General features: G+C 34.5%; 3 protein-coding genes across 3 annotated transcripts; 2 read left to right on the top strand and 1 right to left on the bottom strand.

Annotated features, from left to right (window-relative positions):
* The first annotated feature begins 731 nt into the window (after positions 1-731).
* LOC116134584 lies at positions 732-1,630 on the top strand. The gene is made up of 3 exons (XM_031420270.1): positions 732-800; positions 915-1,130; positions 1,306-1,630. The coding sequence occupies exons 1-3, from the start codon at positions 732-734 to the stop codon at positions 1,489-1,491; spliced, it is 471 nt and encodes a 156-aa protein (XP_031276130.1). The 3' UTR covers positions 1,492-1,630.
* A 364-nt stretch (positions 1,631-1,994) lies between these two features.
* On the bottom strand, positions 1,995-4,657 carry LOC116134579 (upstream activation factor subunit UAF30-like). The gene is made up of 2 exons (XM_031420265.1): positions 4,307-4,657; positions 1,995-2,365 (listed from the first exon to the last, which is right to left on the bottom strand). The coding sequence occupies exons 1-2, from the start codon at positions 4,592-4,594 to the stop codon at positions 2,240-2,242; spliced, it is 414 nt and encodes a 137-aa protein (XP_031276125.1). The 5' UTR covers positions 4,595-4,657; the 3' UTR covers positions 1,995-2,239.
* A 5,054-nt stretch (positions 4,658-9,711) lies between these two features.
* On the top strand, positions 9,712-13,781 carry LOC116134637 (RNA polymerase sigma factor sigB). The gene is made up of 7 exons (XM_031420315.1): positions 9,712-9,924; positions 10,419-10,603; positions 11,072-11,674; positions 12,316-12,546; positions 12,693-12,833; positions 12,979-13,179; positions 13,269-13,781. Exons 1-7 carry the CDS (start codon positions 9,846-9,848, stop codon positions 13,554-13,556), a joined length of 1,728 nt encoding a protein of 575 aa, XP_031276175.1. The 5' UTR covers positions 9,712-9,845; the 3' UTR covers positions 13,557-13,781.
* Positions 13,782-22,250: the final 8,469 nt, after the last annotated feature.

Below are 22,250 nucleotides of genomic sequence, written 5' to 3'. Positions count from 1 at the left end.
GTACATCATTCGGTGCATGAATTCGGTATATGACCTTCGGTGGCTGTATTCTTTCCGAGTTTTAATTAATAACGTGTGTACTTAGCAAAATAAACTAATTTTTTTTTAATAATTATCATCCTATTATAAAATATTTTAAAATTTTCGTTAATAGTTTATATAAGAATATCTCCAAGAATCTTTATATGAGTCAAACTTTTATTATAAGAGTTATCTAAAAACAAGAGTTCAACATATTCTTTATTTTAAAATATAAATAGAGAGTGAGAGTCAAATTTCATCTTCTATCCAATTTTAATTAATAAACTACAAGTTCCTATGCATTTATTATTAATTTTTTCTCATTAAGTCTCTTTTTTAAATAAAGAACCTTCATTAAATTTAAAGAGATATTGGATTTGAATAAAAATTATGTTCTTTATATTAAAAATAATTAGAGTGCTCTTTATTATATAAAAGATACTCTTCAAAATAAAGAGCTTTTGAAGAGCATGATGCATGTTTATTAATAAAAAATAAATCACATTGGGAGAAAATTATGTAAATCCAACTGTATTTTATAAGTTGTTGTCAAAGTTAATTTTTTGTATGATCATCACTAATAACTTTCTCTTCTTTTTTTTTTTTTTTTGTGTTTTTACATGTGTCATTGAATGGCAAATCATAGAAATGAAATTGAAATTTAAGAGTATAGTGCTTCTGCACAATTGATATGAAATAGAAACTGAAACATGTCTGTGAGGGTTCTTTGCAATGGCTGGGTGTACATGAATAATGTGTACTATTTATTGTTTACTGATGTAAAATGGACCTAACCTGAAAAAGTGTTGCAAATTATATGTTGAAAAGAACTAGGACAATGTGTTGACAAGAGGAATTTGCAAATTATACTTCATTAAGTTTTTGCAAGTTAGAATATTGCTAAAATACTGAACCTAAATGAGTTATATAATTGCAGGTATATTCAGGGAGCTCGCTTCTTTGGAAATTCAAATGTTGATATTGATTCTGTTGTTGCTATTGACACTGAACAACCAATTTCTGAGGTTGCTGTCATGAACAACGAGACCAATTCAACATCAGTTTCAACTGCGTTTCGTGCTAGATTTATCGGACAGGGGTACAAGCAGGTAAACTTAATGATCTATGCACCTCATCATATATCAAAAAGGAAAATAAATGAAATTAACTTTGAGAGTTGATTTCTCTATTTTGATGTTTCTATCCTCTGCATGTTTCTTGCGTAAACCAGGATGAACCTGTGAGTTGATGTTAGTAGTTAATTGGTGCATATTGATAAATCAGGTGTGCGGGCAGGCTGATGTATGGGGTGATGGAATCGTGCCGGAAGTATCAGCCTATCTCGAGGGTGCACTAAACGTTAGCTTGGACGGAGTTTATCACTCACCAGTTGGTTCAGACGACATATTGAGACCCTGGTATGGTTCTCCTGCTGTAGTAGAAAAATGGATACACCACCTCCTCAACTAGTTATACCCGAGATGCTTCACCGAAAAGAATAATTATTCATGTACTGGTGTACGTATGAAATCATTATCTCATTGCATTGCATTCTTTTCTTATGCTTATTTTGCTATCAGTATTATTTACATTCTTTCGTTTTGCTGCATTTGTCTTATTAAAGTTCAAGAAGCAACAAGCTAATACCAGGCCACCAGGGCGTTTTCTCATTTAGTTAATTTGGTTTTCTGATTAAACTTCAACGGGAAGCTTGCAAGTCTTTGAAATTCAATGGTCACTCTTCACTGCCTTTCACATCTTTACTCACAAGTTGACAAATTTGGGAAACTACCTATTTTCTTTAGGCAATACAGAAGGTCCTTTTCTTTCTCCGGATTATAGGAGCACCTAAATAACATAAATTCTCAAGATAATCGAGATTAAATGAATGCTCTTCATCAGTACATTATTTTCTGATGGTAAAAACTGAAGAAGCATCGGTTAGGTATCATAAACTAAAATAAACTGGAAAATTGAAAAAGAAATGACACTATCTACTATCTTCGAGGCCACGATACCTTAAAGACTCTTCATTAATAATTTTTACAACATGTCCACCTAAACAACTAAGCCACAAACCCAACCCAAGAGTTCTGCTGTCACACAAAAGTATGCATCAATATTACAACTTCCAGAAAAGAAAGGACACAAGAGCAAGCTCATAAGAGTTGGGCAGCAATTTAAAGCCAAACACCTACATCTGATATCAGAACAGCAGTCAAGCAGTCTTCACAAAATGAGGGGACAACAGTTTCCCAATCTCCAGGAATCCAACTGTATCTTTACCATCAAAAATGGCCTTAAGCTTGGCATCACAGACGATTTCCCGCTTGTTCTGAGGATTCTGCAGCCAAACGCATCCACATATTACCGTATGCCAAATCATTTCCAACCACAGAAATTCAGATACATGTACCTTAACACTGATAAGCTATATGTGATATCCATGAGATTAAATAAATTCAAAGCATGACCAAAATACAGAAAGCAAATCAACACTCAGAATCGGACATAAGTGCCCTCCCCATTACATCTAAGTAGGCAGGACATATAGAAATAACAATATAGCAGGCCCCTTCCAAGCAAGTTTTAGACATAATATAATCTCAAAAGTTTACCTGCCTCATAATAGAGGACAATGTAGTTTTTAAAGAACAGGGCTCGGGTCAGAAAGTGCAAGATCTCATTGAAAATTCAAGCCTACACCAACCCACAAAGCCTGCAAATTGATTTTAGTTCACATATAGGGCGCGAACAAAAGAGAAATAAGTTTAACAGCCAAAATTATAACGCCATTGAGTAAACTGATCCACACAGCAGAAGGGAAAAGTAACAAAACAAACCTCGGTTGGTTTCTGTAATGCAATCATTAATTTAACAGGCATAGCTGAAGAATAAATAGTTCTGGTTATCCCTCAGTTTACGAAGTTCACTCTAGAATTTACCAGACTTTTCTAGTACTTGCTATACGTGGAAAAGCCATTGCCAAATAGTAGAACTCCATACCCAAGGTTACTACATTATCACGAAAACAATAAAAGTTGAATGTGTTGAACATAAGACTTATACATGATATGCACATTAGCGAAAACGGCCACATCTACGGCTAGAGATCTAGCCGTTGACAACGGCCAGATTTTGGCCAGATCGATGTATGAAGGGTCAGATCCAACCGATCATGTGTCATTCCGTTGATAGTGGCCGGTAGGCGGCAGTGGGTTGGGTGGGTGGGGTGTTTTTGTTAATTTTTAAACTTTTATTATAGGGGATGTTTAGCTAAATTAACAAATGTAGGAGGCTGAAAAATAATCTTAAATATTTCCAGAAAATGTTTTCAAGAAAAGTATCAAACAATTTTTCAGCATTTTATCCAACTTTGATATAATTTTACATTAATACTAGCCTCACTAACACCTCTCACTAACCCCACGAGGCAATTTGCAATTGGCTTGGTCACGCGGGACTCATTGTTGGATAGGCAGGACCCATGCGAGCTGATTAATTGCGAGCCAACACGTGACGTTTGTGAGAGAAAGTTAGTGAAAAGTGTTTGTGAGTGTAGTATTACTCATAATTTTAAGATATTATTCCAAACACATTCTCAGAATCCTATACTATTCGATTTAATCCAACTCAGCTCAACTTAAAATAGTTTTTCAAAATAACATTTTTCAAATAATCTACTAAACAAACCCCAAAATCATGCAAAAAAAATGACATTTAGAATAAATAAACCTTAAGACTTGCATACCTCCTTACACGACAACACATTTCCACCCACGCTATTAACGAGAAATAAATCACCGCGCATGATTTTTGGCCATCAAAATGTATCTTATATAAAATTTCAAAATGATCACTTCATTAATTTTAATTTTCTAGCATTGCCCACATGAGCTAACATTATTGAGTAGATATAATTTACATGATTCAAACCAAGGGCTTTTACCACTAAGCCTAACCTTTGACACAAAACCCTTAATCACTTTCTCCTATCATTCTCGGTGTGCCTTGCTTTCTAATTATGTATTTGATAATACCAAAAGCAGTTTCAATTAGTTAAAAGTGCTTTTATATCCATTTTGAAAGTGCTTTTTAAGATACAAAAAGCTTGATTAGAAAGCATCTATAAGTGCTTCTGAAAACAGTTGTACAAAAACACCCCAATCGAACCCAAACACCATCGAAAAGATTCCACATTGACAAAAAAAAAAATAACAACAGAATCAAAAGAGTAAAATAAAACAAAATAAAATTTTTAGGGTTTAAAATGAAAAAAAGAAACCTGGAGGTTGTGAGTCTTGATGTGGGACCAGATCTTGCGAACGGCGTCGGCGCGGGAGGATTCAGAGGCTCCGAGAAAGTGAGCAAGGGCAGGGGAGATAGGACCCGCCTTAAGAATTCCAACGGGTCGACCAGAGCCTGGAGCTTTGGGCTTGGGTGGAGATTTGGCTCTGGGTTTTTTGGTGGTGGTTGGTTTAGTTTTGGTGGCGGCAGAGGTTGAAGAAGAGGCCTTAGCCGGAGCCAAGAGAGCCCGGCAACCGTTGAAAACCCTAGAAGCAGCGGAAGACATAGTTGCTCTCAAAGTGTTCGTTGATTTGCTGAAGAAAAAGAGTAAATTATTAAGGACCAGATTTTATAAGCAGAGGACAGTGGTCAAGTAAACAGTAATTAGCTGCTGTAAAACAGTTAAAAAATAATTATAATAACAAAACAAAACAAAAGGTAACTGTTTTTGGTAACTTTTGCGTGCACTTTTTCGAACTTTTCAAGTTAAATCTAATGTATTAGTTAGCATAGCCAACTTTTCGGAAATTATCAAAAACCCTCCAAGAGAGGGGGGTGTTTAATAGTTTTTAAAAAATGGATGCAACAGGAAGATGTATGAAATAAACCCTTTTAAAATATTGAAAATAATTAAAAAAATATGAAAAACAAAATGGTATATATTATGAAAATGGTCTAATTTTTTTAAAACATAAATAAAAAGTTAAAAATACATGACTAAACACCCTCATATTATCGTTTATTTTATTTATCTCAAACAATATGTCTCAAATATGTAAATTTTTTAATCAAAATTCTAGTTTTATGATAAAAAAACATTTTGAAACAAATTTATATTTTATGATAGAAGATAAAGAGAAAAGGCAAAAAGATTGAATTTTTTTTATTAAAATTTGTATCTATCCTTGCTCCTAAATTCTATTTTATGTGAAAATATGAATAAAAAATTAATATACAAATGCTTATGTTACAAAACAAAATTGAGTTTGTAAACAAACTAAGGGCGAGCATGGGTAAAGGGTAGATTCAAAAGTGGAACCAGCCCCATTAAGGTCCGGTTCTAGAAAATTGCAATTGGGAATTTTCGGGTCTGGTTTCGGTTCCTACAATACTGGAACCGAAACCAAGATTCCAGTACCCGGGTAGGAATAAGGATTAAATTGTATTTTTTGTAAACTATTGAATGTATTTGTAATTTTTTGGGGGTTGTATTTGTCATTTTTCAAAAAATTGGGGATAATTAATTTATCTGGGTACCTATAATCGGAACCGAGACCTATGTTTCAGGTTCTTAAAAATCGGAACCAACCAATTTTAGTTCTGGTTCCAATTCTGAATCTTAAGAATCGGTCAGTTCTAATTCTTTTAAAAAATGCAGGATACCCGAAACCGATCTCCCTTAAAACAAACAGGCCTTTATTTTCAAAAATAATATTGCGCTTCAAAAACTATTTACATGAGGAAAGCTACTATATTCTTTATTAAAAAAAATATATATAATTTTTTTATTGTTTTACAATATTATACCAAAGAATAATATAATAATTTTTAATTCAAATAAAATACAGAACAATTTTTTTGTTGAAAGTTGAGGATGAAAAGATAATTTTTAATGAGTAATGCTACAGTCACCGAATTAGTGTACCAAATTTATGCACCGAATGACGTGACAAAATCCTGACCATTGATTAATATTAATCGACGGTCAGGATTTTGTCACATCATTCGGTGCATGAATTCGGTATATGACCTTCGGTGGCTGTATCTTTTCCGAGTTTTAATTAATAACGTGTGTACTTAGCAAAATAAACTAATTTTTTTTTAATAATTATCATCCTATTATAAAATATTTTAAAATTTTCGTTAATAGTTTATATAAGAATATCTCCAAAGAACTCTTTATATGAGTCAAACTTTTTATTATAAAGAGTCTATCTATAAAAACAAGAGTTCAACATATTCTTTATCTTTAAAATATAAATTAGAGAGTGAGAGTCAAATTTCACTCTCTATCCTAATTTTAATTAATAAACTACAAGTTCCTATGCATTTTATTTATTAATTTTTTCTCACATTAAGTCTCTTTTTTTAAAATAAAGAACATCTTCATTAAATTTAAAGAGTATATTGGATTTGAATAAAAATTATGTTCTTTATATTTAAAAATTAATTAAGATGCTCTTTATTTATATAAAAGATACTCTTCAAAATAAAGAGCTTTTGAAGAGCAAGTAAACTAATTTAAAATAGAGTCAAACTCAAAAGAGTAATTTCATTTGATTCCTTATACCCAAAATCATTATCCCATTCCTTATGTAAATTCCTACATTAATTTTAATTCCGTCATTAGTTTGGTCAAGTATACCCGACATGTTGTAATTTCTGTAATGCTATTTAATAACTAACTTGAGAAAATGATCAAGTAAACAAAGTAAAATAACAAGGATTAAGGTGAGATAATTAAGAGATATGATACTCAATCAATAAGCCTTAGTCCTCTTAATTTTTTTTGTTATAGAATGAAAGAGTATAATGCAAATACGTCTGGTACAATAAACCTTTCTAAAAACTCTCCTCTAATCGATGTTCCTCTTGATCAAAGCTTCTCCTTGTAATAGTAAAATTAATTTAGTAACTTATTAAGCTGTCGCATGTTAATGTTATACACTAACTTTTCAAATGTTGATGTTAGTAAAGCCTTAGTAAATAAATCTATAAGATTATCACTAGAGCGTATTTGTTTGACATCAATTTCTCAATTTTGCTGGTGTTCATGAATGTAAAAGAACTTCGATGAAATATGTTTGGTTTTGTCTCCTTTGATATATTCTCCTTTGACTTGAGCAATATAAGCTGCATTGTCTTCATTTATAATTGTGGAAGCATCTGAGATATGTGACAACTTACATGTATTTTCAATATGAAGGACGACAGATTTTAACCATACCCATTCTCAGCTAGTTTCATGAAGCGCAAGAATTACGGAGTGATTGGAAGTTGTGGCAACCAACCTTTGTTTTGTAGAGCGTCATGATATTGCAATGCCATTGAAAATAAAAACATATCCCATCTACGAGCGACCTTTATAGGGATCAGAAAGGTACCCAATATCTGTATACTAATTAATTTAGGATTATTAATAGATTTCTTTGGATAAAATAATCACAAATCTTTTGTTCCACTGAGGTAACGAAAATGATGTTTGATCCGTTCCAATATTGACGAGTTGGTGTAGAGCTAAATATTTCTTATAGATTTATCACAAATGCTATGTATGGTCTCGTACATTGTCTAGATGGAGAGTAGCGTTTAGGGCCCATTTATCATAGTTATTTCCATATAGTCGCCTCATATTGGAGCTTCACAAGGTTCGAGATTTCCAAAAACTATTCATTAATAAGAGTAATGTAATTAGTTCTGCATCTTCTAGATGCATGTCATAGGATGCATTATGGCAACAAAAAATATAAAATATAAAATGCGATAATTGTAAAGGAATGATAAATTAAATGACGATAATAATTGCGTGTAATAAAAGAAAGTAATAATTGACTTCAGAACTTGGGATTTAAACTTTAGATCTTGAGATTAAAATCAAAATTTTGAATTTTATCTTCATGATATGGAATTTTAGGTCCATTCTTATCTTTGTTTTACAAACTTCATATTTGTAACAAGTATTCAAAACATCTAGTTTTAAAACAATATTTATTTATAAAACTTCAAGTTCATTTATTATATATAAGATGGAAACAAAATTACTAACGTTAGCTATTGAAAATATAATAAAAGTAAATTCAATCATAAAGACGGTATTTAACGATAATAAATAGGTTCATCCATAAAGGTTGTATTTAACAATAATAAACAAGCCTAATCATAAAAGCGATATTTAACAATAATAAATAGATCTAACAGTAATGACGGTAGCATAATTAAAGAACACATATAGGATTAATTTGTTTACATAATCAAAACCTCAAAGCTTTTATATTCAAGTAAATCACTTTTAAATCTATCTTGACAAAAGAAAAATCTTGTTTCATTCCTATTTAAAAACAAAACACACAGCTATCCCAAATTCTCATCGAGGAAATTTGTGATACTCAAATGTTTAAACTCTTTTGATCAAGTAATTAATTGTAAATTTCATCTTGATAAAAGAAAATTCTGGTTTCATTCCCATTAAAATAAAACACCAAGTATCACAAATTCTCATTAAGAAAAGTTGTGATATCTGGAGTGATTGATTTTGTCTCATGCTTTACTTTTAATTTTGATACCAGTAAATATAAAATTTTGAAATAAAAGTAGGGAAGAAGAAGAAGAATTTTTATATTACAATTATATCCCTACCTCATTAACTCAATAACTTGTAAATGTTGGACTGTAATAGATCAATGGTTAAAAATTTGTGTCAACAATTTAAGTCATAAATCTAAGTTAAAAGATCCCAACCCATTAAATAAATTATTCATTAACTTTTTTTTTTATAAAATCACTAAAATGATTTATTTAGATAAATATTGTTAATAAAATTTAACTAAAAATAAATGTAATTTAAAACAATACAAACTATAAAGTGTACCAAATAAACGCACCCTTATATTTGTTATAATATTATATAATACAATATTATTTACATTATAATAATATATAATATTGCACATAGAACATCTTACAAGTCCAATAAACAAAGATAATTCACAAATGTGATAGATATATCTCTTGGGACTCGAACACAAGGACTCTTGAATATAACTAACTTTAGTAGTTAAAGAGTTTACCATCCTATCACAAGCGGAGATGTAAACTATACCTTTTTTTTCTTTGGAATACAATTACATTTTTTTTTTTTTTTTTTTTTTTTTTTAATCTTTGAACCTCGTTGGCTCTCGTTTTGGGACTTGCATGTTACCCTTAAACAATTTAATTCACACATTAATAAATTAAAAAATTTCAAAATAAAAACTCGGGAAAATATATAAAGTTCTTATTGCTCTTCCAGAATATTTGAGATAAAGTATATATTACCTTATCAAAATTATTACAATATTCAAAATATTTATAAATAAAAAAATTATATTTAAATCCTTATTATAAAAACATAATTAAAACCTGCATAAGTAACAGTTTTTCTTTAAGAAAGATGAAAAATGGAATAAAAAGATAAATAATAATAATTTAATTAAGAAGGAGAGAAATGAGAAGAGTGCCTGCGAGTCTCTCGTCCTCAANCCTTATTATAAAAACATAATTAAAACCTGCATAAGTAACAGTTTTTCTTTAAGAAAGATGAAAAATGGAATAAAAAGATAAATAATAATAATTTAATTAAGAAGGAGAGAAATGAGAAGAGTGCCTGCGAGTCTCTCGTCCTCAAGCGCCTCTTCCCCTCCTTATCCTCTTATGTTATCACAAAACAAATATCCTATTCCATTCCCTTTCACTCTCTCTCTCTCTTTAACATTTTCTCATGTTCGAATACTGAAAAGTGGAATCGATGTCCAACCAATTCTAGTTTGGAACCAACCAACATGTCCTGTCTACTTCCTCACTTCAAGTGCCAGCCAGACTCTTTCTCTATCCATTTCAAAATTCACCCTCCCCACCCCTGTAAGTATTCAGTGCTTCTATGGATTCTAAATCAATACTATTCAAATGGGTTTGTGCTTTATTTGTTTATTGAGTGGAAACCGTTGACAAACTTATGCCGTCTTTTGAATTTCCAATTTGAATGCCCAGATGACTTTATTTGAATCCCAAATCAAATAATAGATGACCATTGTCTTTATTTTAATTATAATCAATTGGATGGTTTTGTTTGTTTGTTGCGTTTTAGTGCATTTTCAAGCACTTCTAGGAACTTCCTTATGCGTTCGTGTGTACTCAGAGATTTAGTTGTGCCTCATAAGTTTTTCAATAAATATTTTCTTGGGCCTTTTTTAATCTTGTAATGCTCAGTAACAGTACCAGAAAATAGCCCAGATTTATTAGCATTAGGGGAAAAACCAACCAAGATTTATTGTTTGTTATCTTTTATGTAGAGTTATATGTAAATATTATATGTATTATTTTTCATTTTATGGATTTTTGATTGAATTCTGCAGCCAAAAATAAGGAGACTATCTGTTTCCGTACACAATGTATTTTATCCACAACATCACCACCAACTACGGCAACAACAACCGTGCTTGACGAGAAGCTGAGATTATCTTCTTTAGAGACTCATTCAAATTCCTTTGCTGCAAACAGACCATGGACGTATATAGGGGCAGTTGGTCCACCCACAGAGGTAAGACTTTAATCCTAACCGAAGACTTTAATTTTTTTTTTTTTTTTTTTTTTTTTTAAGGAAATAAGAAAGCAACAGTAGGCTTTTAAATGTCATATTTGTTTTATTTATTATTTTCATTTTCGAAAGATGGACTAACTATGTTTATGCATATGATGATTATCTATTCTTAAGATATAAGCATGCAAATTTTTTTATCTCCCAAGTGATAATCGACTTTCTAACATGCTCTTTTGATTTTGTTGTCAACAAATAAAAACTGTTTATAACGTCATAGGCAAGCTGCTAGGTTAAAAATCTATTGGTTCTAGGTGGGCTTCTTTTTTGAGTTTATCCTGTAATCTAAGTAGAAAGCCTTGTCTCCATGTGAAAAACCCCTTTGATTTGAAAAGGCATTGGGGGCATTCAATGTGTGTTATAATTTGGTTCAGTTGAAGTATACATAAATTTAAAGTTATATATCTGCAGGCAAATTTTGGAGCGACTTTAGCTACGGAAACTCTTATTACTAGTGATGAGGCTGTAATTGCTGCAGCAGCAGCTGAAGCAGTTGCTCTTGCCCGGGCGGCTGTTAAGGTTGCAAAGGATGCAGCCTTGATGGTTAGTTATTACAATTCTGCAAGACCAAATGCTAAACCTTCAATCCCATCAAAATCTGATACTTCACCTTCCAAGTGGGCACAGCTTACAGAAAGAGAACGAGCTAGCATAATAGGGGATTCTGTGGCAGATAAAACTGGATCAGAAGAGGAATATTCAATGCAACCATTAAAAGAATCTGATGATATGGAGCCATCCAATGAGGAGCTCAAGCTTCTGGAAGAACAGCTTTCCCAGAGTATAGCTGTGAGATCAATGCGCCAGACTGAAAGAAAGGCCAAAAGGACAAGGTCAGCAGAGAAGGCTGCTTCCAACATAGTGTCTGTGAGGTCAGGTACTACTAGCCGGAAAAAGCGTGCTTCTTTACAAGAAGTAGACTACTCTGATCCATTGCGTTATTTAAGAGCAACTACCAGCAGTTCCAAGCTTCTCACTGCTAATGAAGAATTGGAGCTATCTGAAGGAATACAGGTGTGACATACACATTAATCACACTGATGTTTCTGAATAAATAAGTCCTCTGGAACTATATATTATTTTTCCTAGATTGTGTAAATTAGCCTTATCTAATAACTATTGATCTGGGTCCTACTACCTGGATAAAGTAAAGAAAATATGGACAAGAACTTTGGATTTGTATGGACAGGCCAGGAAAGATGTTGCATTCATAAAACTAGGTGTGTGGTATTGGGTGGCTTGAAACCCAGTTCGTAATATTTGACTTGACCGGTTCACATGTTCTTGTGATTCGCTGCCCTTGAGTCATAACGTATCATGTAATATTCCAGTGCATAAGGTTTCCTGTATAGAAAAGTTATTTGTAACTTAGCTTGTAGTTCCTGCGTGACTTCCTCTGGGTCAGCATATAGTAACTTGTAAATCCGAAAATAGTTCTATGCCCTGTGGCTAGATAATGTCAGTGATTCTGTAAAAGTTGAGGCATACTGGGAAACTCACTTTTTGGAGTTTTCCCTGATCATTTTATAAGATAAGAGAAACAGCAAAGAATGTGATTGTTTTGGGATCTTTAAAGTGAGTTCTGTAGGCATATTTGTGTTTCTGTTCAATCTCAACGGATTTTTGACGTATCTGCTATAACTAACGTAACTCAGGACTTACTAAAACTGGAAAGGCTCCATGAGGTGCTTATAGAGCGATGTGGTGGTGAGCCAACCTTTGCACAGTGGGCTGCAGCAGCAGGAGTCGATCGGAAAGAACTGAGGAGGCGCTTGAATTATGGTACTTTTTGCAAAGACAAAATGATAAAAAGCAACATACGGCTTGTTATTTCAATTGCGAAGAATTATCAGGGAGCTGGGATGAATCTCCAAGATCTGGTTCAGGTTATACTTTGTTCTTTATCAGCCAATTAAATTTAGTTTGGTGATAAGCAAGTAAAAAAAGTTTTAAGGATTGAAGGTATAAGAATTTGTCTTATTTTTTGGTTCTTGATGTTCATCATATCTGAATCTTGCTCGTCAATTCACAGGAAGGATGTCGGGGCCTTGTGAGAGGTTCAGAGAAGTTTGATGCTTCAAAGGGTTTCAAGTTCTCTACTTATGCTCATTGGTGGATTAAACAGGCAGTTCGCAAGTCTCTTTCAGACCAATCCAGGACAATTCGTTTACCAGTAAGTTCCATTTCAATGTTCAATTATTTCTTCTTCAACTGATATTGCTTTCCAGAGAGTAGTATAGTGTTGGACGGGGGGTTACTCTACTGCTAATGCATCATACATTATACCTTCTCACCTGCATTATGTTTTTGATTTACAGTTTCACATGGTGGAGGCAAGTTATAGAGTGAAGGAAGCTAGAAAACAGTTGTATAGTGAAAATGGAAGACAGCCTGATAATGAAGAAGTTGCTGAGGCAACAGGGCTCTCAATGAAGAGGCTCAATGCTGTATTACTCACTCCTAAAGCCCCAAGATCTCTCGATCAAAAGTTTGGAATCAACCAGAATCTCAAACCTTCGGTCTGTTTAATTTATGTTCAGATACACAATTTCTGTCCTAACTGTAATACACTTAGCAGTTTGCTGACGGTTTTATGTCCTTTTACTAGGAAGTAATTGCAGATCCAGAGGCAGAAACAGCAGAAGATCTGCTAATAAAGAAATTTATGAAAGACGACCTAGAGAAGGTGTTGGACTCTCTAAATCCTAGGGAAAAGCAGGTCGTGAGATGGAGGTTTGGGCTGGATGATGGAAGGATGAAAACGTTGCAAGAAATTGGGGAGTTGATGGGTGTAAGCAGAGAGCGAATTCGGCAAATCGAGTCGTGTGCATTCAGAAAGCTGAAGAACAAGAAGAGAACGAAACATTTGCAGCAGTATTTGATTTCTTATAGTTAATAGGATTCAGGGATTAGTTAAGAGTTATGTAAGGTTACTTGAAGGTGAAGAAGGTTCATTCCTTGTTTTTTGCTTTATCTAGCAACAGAAATGTAACTTTGCTCCATATACTAGAATGGATGTGAATAGAAAACAATTTTTTTTTTCCTCAGTTCTTGATGTATCAAAGCCAAACTACTTGAAAACACAAGATTCAACTACCTCACTAATTTGGTGTTTAATTTACGTTTTAGCTCCAACCATTCTTGAATCCGTTTACCATTATCAAGATTTTGATATTTCAAAGGAAGCATTAGTAGGAGCAAAAAGATATGTTGAGTATGGTAATTTCTCGGCTTTCCATGCATCCGCACCCGCCACCAACCACTTCAACCTCTGCCCACTTTTTTTTTTGGGTTGCCTGCCTACTATTCTTTTTTCCCTTTTTTTTTTTTTTTTGGTTGTTTTTTATTATAGGTGTATGGTTTTGAGGAGATGAAAGGAGGTGATCAAAAACCCATTTCTTTAGAATTTTTAAAAGTCCTTCATAACAATTCTAGCTGGAGAAACATAGCAACAAAAATGGGGCTCTGATTAATATTTTCAAGAATGAAAGAAGGAAAGGTCTACACAAAATAATAATATCAAAAGCTTTATCATTGGGCCAAAAACTTAAGTTGTTAACTATGATGCTTTATTTATATATTCCATCAATGATAGCGTAAAACCTACAGCTTTGCAATGCACGTTTAAGCATATCGATGGTTTAGACGATTAAGCACCAATGCCTAATAGACGAACCGTAGTTATTTTTTTCACGTGTCAATAAAGCCAATAGTAGCAGATGCATTGCAAGAGTAGAAAACACATTAGACGAAAACCGACTTGTAACTAGAATCTACACATGATATTCGTCTACAATGCTTTAGATGATTAGGTAGAGATTGAAAGAGGACTAGAAATAAAATTCAGGATGCCTGCCTTTCTGAAACCTTTCCATGATAATAGAGTTATTATTTGGGATTTGTTTTTTGAGATGCTAAAAATTTGAGTTCAATGGGACTATGCAAGCTACTGCTACCTAAAGGTATCCCTCAAGCAATAGTTTGGAGGAAAGGATGGAATATCTAGGAGGGTGGATTGCCTTTTCAAATATGGAAGATAATAAGAGACTGGTTTGGAGGGAGTTCATAAAGATACTACTGAGTTTGCAAACTTAAACAAAGCAAGGATTCAAGTTAGATTCTAAATAACAGTTTGTCCTAGGGAATCGTTGAACAGTGGTAACACAAAGGTTTCTTGCACCTTAGATGATGAAGTTGAGAAAGATAAAATACGTGATAATTTAATAGAGAAGGGAGATTGCAAATTCAAAGCATAAAAGGGTATTTTTATCAAGGCAAGGAGAGGAAAATTTTGGAAAAGAGATTCAACAATAGCAGAAGCATTAAATCTTCTCAGTGGCTTGTTTTTTTTTCGAATTAACACTATTTTTCCCACCCTAGTACGGGTCAAGACTTGGTTCAAACTTTTTGCAGTCAACCAATCATTTACAAGTTGAAACTAATAGGCTTGGTACCGATTTCTTTAAAGATAAGAGCCAAGAACCTAACAAAATTAAGCCTTTTAAAATGAAAGAGCCCAAATCATTCAACCAATCAAAACCTATCAAAAAGTTCACCTTTTAATAATTGAGGTATTCAAGTCAACTTATATGTACATTGACTAATCATTAGATAAAGCTATTCTACAATAACCCATCGTCATGACCCCTCAGATAAATCATGAATAAAAGTATTATCTTTGTGCCTAATAGGGAATGAAAAACTATGCATAAGTCAAATAGTTTACATTGTTCAAGAAAACCACCGAAAAGGCAATTAATCACTCAAAAAAGGGAAAGGGTAAAGAAATGGTTAATTGTTGGGAAAAAAAAAAGGGGCAAAAGTGGATTCAGAGTCAACGATAGTTACTAAAATATAAGACTGTGATGACATTAACGCTAATGAAAAATAAATTGAAGCATATCTAATTATATTTGAGGAAAAAGAAGTAGTGTATCTAGAAGCCTTTTGCAGAAGATCACGTTCATTAAAAGGATGTTAACATAAGGGAAAAGACAACGATTCTTCTATATAATCAAAGGAGATGTAAGATTTTTTATGCCTCAAAAGTCAAACCTATGTCAGCACAATTAATATCTCTTTATACTAGCTATCAAGCCCGTATCTCCAAAGATATTCTCACCAACTTTATCTCATTTCAAAGAGATGAATGGACGAGAGTCTTCCATGTATCAAGGCAGCTTGCAAAACACTCATTGCATTGAGTGCAAGTGTGAATAAATGGGCATTTCTCTTCCCGAAGAAGGGAGGCTGGAGGCTGAGCTGAGATTTGATTTTCAATTCTTTCTCTCTGTAAAAACACTGTATTTCTTCATCTTTGTATGCCTTACGGGCAAAATCATAGAAATAGTGAGAGATCAATAAAATAACAGTGGATGTAGAAGTCGCTTGTTGCATCCGAACCACTATAAAAACCCCTCTTGCCAATCTTTTACTTATTTTTCTGCAAAATATATAATCTAAGCTCCATATTCAAATCTCATGGATCCATCGCGTGTGATTTCTAAGTCCACTTAGCGCTTCTCACATGCGAGTCGTTGGCGTCCAAAATCAAGCGTCAACAGTTTGGTGGCCCATGCAAGTCCGATTCTCAAACCTGCGTCAAAGTTCCTTGATGGCGTGCTAAGATCTCAAACCTGCGTCAGAGTTCTCCGATCTCGTGGCCAGATCGTAGATTGCATGCGTTAGAATTCTTCGATCGCGCATCAGAATTCTCCAATCGCATGGCCAGATCTTAGATCGCACGCATAAGAGTTCTCTGATCGCGTGGCCAGATCGCAGATCTCACGCATCAGAGTTCTCTGATCGCGTGGCCAGATCGCAGATCGCACGCCCATGCCATCCTGATCCTCAGCTTCAGATTGCGAATCTTTAGCCTCAAATCGCGTGCTCAGATCGCTGATCTCTGTGCTCTTAGGTAGAGCTCGTTATGATCTCTCAGGTCGTGCTTGTTACGTGCTCAGGTCGAGTCCAGGTCGTGCTCATTACGTGCTCGTTATGTGCCTAGGTCGTGCTTGTTACGTGCTCAGGTCAAGCCTAGATTGTGCTCGTTACATGTTCAGGTCGAGCACAGGTCGTGCTCGTAAAGTGCGTAGGTCGAGCCCAGATTATGCTCGTTACGTGTGCAGGTCGAGCCCAGGTCGTGCTCGTTACGTGTTCAAGTTGAGCTCAAGTCGTGCTCGTTATGTGTTCAGGTCGAGTACAAGTCGTGCTCGTTATGTGCCCAGATCGAGCTCAAGTCGTGCTCGTTATGTGCCCAGATCGAGCTCAAGTCGTGCTCGTTATGTGTTCAGATCGAGCACAAGTCGTGCTCGTTATGTGCCCAAGTCGTGCTCGCTATGTGCTCAAGTCGAGCCTAGGTCATGCTTGTTATTTGTTCAAGTCGAGCTAGTTTTGCTCATTGAGGTCGTTTTGACCTCTCAGGTTGAGGTCGTTTTGACATCTTAGATTGAGGTGGTTTTGACCTTTCCAGGTCGAGGTCGTTTTGACCTCTCAAGTTGAGCTCGTTTTGTTGATTGAGGTCGTTTTGACCTCTCAAGTTGAGGTCGTTTTGCGGATTTAGCTCGTTTTGGCCTCAGGTTGAGGTCGTTTTTCTCATTGAGCTCGTTTTGACCTCTCAGGTCGAGGTCATTTTGTTCCCAAGTTGAGCTTCAAATCGTGTGACTAGATCGCAGATCACACGCCCATGCCATCCTGATCCTCAGCTTCGGATTGTGGATCTTTAGCTTCAAATCGCGTGTTCAGATCGCTGATCTATGTGCTCTTAGGTAGAGCTCGTTATGATCTCTCAGGTCGTGCTTGTTACGTACTCAGGTTGAGTCCAGGTCGTGCTCTTTACGTGCTCAGATCGAGTTCAGGTCGTGCTCGTTACGTGTTCAGGTTGAACACAGGCCGTGCTCGTTATGTGCCCAGGTCGTGCCTAGGTCGTGCTTGTTACGTGCTCAGGTCAAATCCAGATTGTGCTCGTTACGTGTTCAGGTCGAGCATAAGTCGTGCTCGTTATGTGCACAGGTCGTGCTCGTTACGTGCACAGGTCGAGCTCGTTACGTGCACAGGTCGAGCACAGGTTGTGCTCGTTACGTGTTCAGGTCGAGCACAAGTCGTGTTTGTTATGTGCCCAGGTCGAGCTCAAGTCGTGCTCGTTATGTGTTCAGGTCGAGCACAGGTCGTGCTCGTTATGTGCCCAAGTCTTGCTCGTTATGTGCTCAAGTCGAGCCTAGGTCATGCTCGTTGTTTGTTCAAGTCGAGCTAGTTTTGCTCATTGAGGTCGTTTTGACCTCTCAGGTTGAGGTCGTTTTGACCTCTCAAGTTGAGGTCGTTTTGCTGATTGAGCTCGTTTTGACCTCAGGTTGAGGTCGTTTTTCTCATTGAGCTCGTTTTGACCTCTCAGGTCGAGGTCATTTTGCTCCCAAGTTGAGCTCGTTATGACATTTCGGGTTGTGCTACTAGATTTCTGGTCGTTTTCCTAAAAGATTTCTGGTCGTTTTCCTAAAAGATTTCTGGTCGTTTTCCTACCAGTTTTTTGGTCATTTTTCTTAACATATTTCTAGCCGCTCCTAACAGATTTCTGATCGTTTTTCTAGCAGATTTCTGGTCGCTCCTAACAGATTTCTGGTCGTTTTCCTAACAGATTTAAGGACGAGCTCTTAACAGATTTCTGGTCGCTCCTAACAGATTTCTGGTCGTTTTCCTAACAGATTTAAGGACGAGCTCTTAACAGATTTCTGGTCGCTCCTAACAGATTTCTGGTCGTTTTCCTAACAGATTTAAGGACGAGCTCTTAACAGATTTCTGGTCGCTCCTAACAGATTTCTGGTCGCTGCTAACAGATTTCTGGTCGTTTTCCTAACAGATTTCTGGTCGCTCCTAACAGATTTCTGGTCGTTTTCCTAACAGATTTCTGGTCGCTCCTAACATATTTCAGGTTGTTTTCCTAACAGATTTCTGATTGTCTTCCTAACAGATTTCAGTTCGAGCTCTTTAGTTCGAGACTGCAGCAATTCAGATCAAAGACTTAGTTTCTGAAGCGCGATTACGCACTTAAAAAACTGGGGGGCTTCTGTTATGCCTCAAAAGTCAAGCCTATGTTAGCACAATTAATGTCTCTTTGTGCCAGCTGCCAAGCCCGTATCTCCAAAGATATTCTCACTAACTTTATCTCATTTCAAAGAGATGAATGGACGAGAGTCTTCCATGTGTCAAGGTAGCTTGCAAAACACTCATTGTATTGAGTGCAAATGTGAATAAATGGGCATTTCTCTTCCCGAAGAAGGGAGGCTGGAGGCTGAGCTGAGATTTGAGTTTCAATTCTTTCTCTCTGTAAAAACGCTGTATTTCTTCATCTTTGTATGCCTTACGGGCAAAATCATAAAAATAGTGAGAGATCAATAAAATAACAGTGGATGTAGGAGTCGCTTGTTGCATCCGAACCACTATAAAAACCCCTCTTGCCAATCTTTTACTTATTTTTCTGCAAAATATATAATCTCAGCTCCATATTCAAATCTCATGGATCCATCGCATGTGATTCCTAAGTCCGCTTAGCGCTTCTCACGTGCAAGTCGTTGGCGTCCAAAATCAAGCGTCAACATTTTCATTAGTTGAGGAGGAAATATTTATATTTAAAAGGGATCAGGGGAAAAATTAGATAAATTTCATGAGGGCATGAATCTTTCTTTTGTGTCTCTATTAAGTAATGGACTTAGTAAGAAGGATAAGGGTAAAGACTTTGATTAATGAAGATCATTGTTTAGAATATAAAGGGGTTAGGAGACAAAAGAAAACGCAAACATGATCAGGGAGTCTTTGACCAAATTAGATGCTAGTGTCATTATCTTGTAGGAAACAAAGAGGGAATTTTTGTGATTCAGAGGAGTAGATACATTGATTTGGTTGATTTTATATAATACTATACGTACAACATTTTTATACTTCTAAATTGGTTTTCCTTACCTTTAAATGATATGAGGGAGGATCAAATGCATGTCCAACTTTGAGAGAATATATGAAGAACGCCAGGATGAAGAGTTACAACAACTCAAAAGGATATGAATGGAAGGCAAAAATCTCCCCCAAAGTATTTTTTTGCTTGGACTTTGGATCATTGGAAACGAGCAAAGGTGATATTGTTTAAGAAAAATATCCAATAAATTTCAGTGCATAACTTGGAGAGTGTTACACATATGGTAAAGTAAAGAAGGTGTAGAATTTGTGGAAATGTGCAATTCTAGCTCTTTTGTGGGTGATAGCGTGAAGGAAATAACTAAATCTTTGAAGGGGAGTAAAGGAGAAGAGGCTAAGGTTTTGTGGAGGGAAAATCTGTAATTTTATGGCTATTTGGGCGTTTAAACTAGAGATTTAAAAATTCGTTTTTTTTTTTTTTTTTTTTTTGTTTTTCCCATCTATTTATCATAACTGGATAAGGGTTATGAGTTGATGTGTTTTGATTTATGTAGGTTTTTGGGCTGATGTAATCTCTCTTTTTGGTGTTTATATTACACAATTTACACTTGTGCTACTTTTGTATATGTCTTTTACAATATCATAATGTTCTCTCTCTTTCTCTCTCTCTTCTATATATATAAAACATGAAAAATGATATAGTTATCGAAAAAAATACACTAAATTCACGAACCAATAGACATGACACTAATCGTTCATTAATTATAATTTTTTTTTAAGAAAAGAAGATAGTGTCACGTATGTCGGTGCTTTTTTTATTTTTATTTTTTTGTAACTGTAACATTGCTCATAAAACATATTATTGAGTTGTAATTGCACTCATATTTCATAAAATGGTTTTACTACTATTTAGGGGTTTTGAAAGACAATTTTATTTCCAATTTTAACTTTTCAAAATCTTTTCTTTGATGGCATTATATTATTGGGTTAGCTATACCAACTTACATTTTTTTTTATCTAAATTTAGATATGTGATTTGTTTGTTTTTTATATTTTATATATATATATATATATATATAATTGTGAAGTTACATTCTATAATTATGTCATTTAATTTTAGGAAGAGTTAACGACTTTTTCCCACCTAAATAATGGTTTAATGACATTTTACCACCCACAGACTTTTAAAATACCATTTTACTACCAAAAGTCAGAACAGAACAAACTCGGTCCACGCTGTTAGGACTTTTGAAGAAGGAGGCCAATGAATATTTTGGTGTTGAAAGGTTGGATTTTAGTGGTTAGGATTGATCAAAATTTGACTTGGAAAAGACGGTTGCGCAAACCCTAATGGCTCAATTGGCGGGATCAACTGGTGTAGAGTTTGAGGGATTTTGGTGAGTGATGATTGAAAAAGAGAATGGTAACCGAATATAAATTTGGGTAGTAAAGCGGTATTTTAAAAATTTGTGGGTTGGAAGGTAATTAAACCATTATTTAGGTGGAAAAAAGTCATTTACTCTTTTAGGAATGATCAATTGTTATACTAATTACCATGTAAAGAAGATAAAAAAGATTATATTAAAGATAAATTAAATACAAATGTTAATTAAAACTAAAACTTGACCACTAGTTGTCGTCGAACAACCTACTGTTGGCAACTGGTTGCCGATGTATAAGAGTTTTCACTTTTCAAGGACATTGATGATATCAACGTGAAACTCTCACAACGAACTACCCAGGGGCGGATGCTACTCTAGTTGAGGGTGGGTGATGATTTAAAAAAAAATATTAACATATATAATTTCTGGATTTTGGACCACCCTAACAGAAATATTAATATGCACTTAGTTTTTATTTTGGCTCACTTTAACAGAAATTTTTTGATTCATCTTGGATCTACCTATAATGGTATATTAGACAAAAGAGAGATATTTAGGGTGTAAGATGAAGAGAAAGTAATGGTAATCCTTGGTGTCTCATCCTCCTACACCCAAAAGACACAATTTTTTTTCCAGTCAAAATTGCTTGGATGTATAGATTGGTTAATGAGCTTTGTTTTGGCAAAAAGTGCCCTGGGTGGTCAGTCGACAGCGACTGCCAACCGATCATCGGAGACTATGGTTAAGGTGAGAGAGAACTTCGAGTTGACGAGGTTACTCATTAAATTAGTTTAAAACGGAAAAAAAAAAAAAAATTATATGCAAGAGGGTATTTGTTATATTTTTCCAATAATCACTTAAATTTTGTTTTGAAATAAGAAACAAACAAAAAAATAAAAAGAGACTTGCCCAAATGGGATTCCAACAACATCACTAAAAAAAATTAATTTAACGAATTTCATTAAATATATATAAATTAAAAACAAAATTTAATGCATTGAAAGAACAAAAACCAAAAAATCAAACACCACTACCCTGATTTGGAGGGAAACATTGGCGGGCCTCACAATCCAACCTCTTTGCCCAAATGAATTCTCAACATTTCATAAATACTTATAATTAATAATGTAATTATTCTAAAATTCCCAATAAAACATGACTTATACATACATAACTTTGCGATTAATGTTTTTATTTAGAAAATAAAATTAAGTAATTGAAAAATCAATTAAATAAAGAAAAAGGACAATGAAGAGACAAAACGGAACGTATCAATACGCTGACTTGAGAGTGAGCAAGTGAAATAA

The sequence above is a fragment of the Pistacia vera genome, unplaced genomic scaffold, assembly GCF_008641045.1.
Source record: "Pistacia vera cultivar Batoury unplaced genomic scaffold, PisVer_v2 Contig29, whole genome shotgun sequence".
Classification (NCBI taxonomy): domain Eukaryota; kingdom Viridiplantae; phylum Streptophyta; class Magnoliopsida; order Sapindales; family Anacardiaceae; genus Pistacia; species Pistacia vera.
This window is presented reverse-complemented; position numbering and strand designations above follow the sequence as displayed.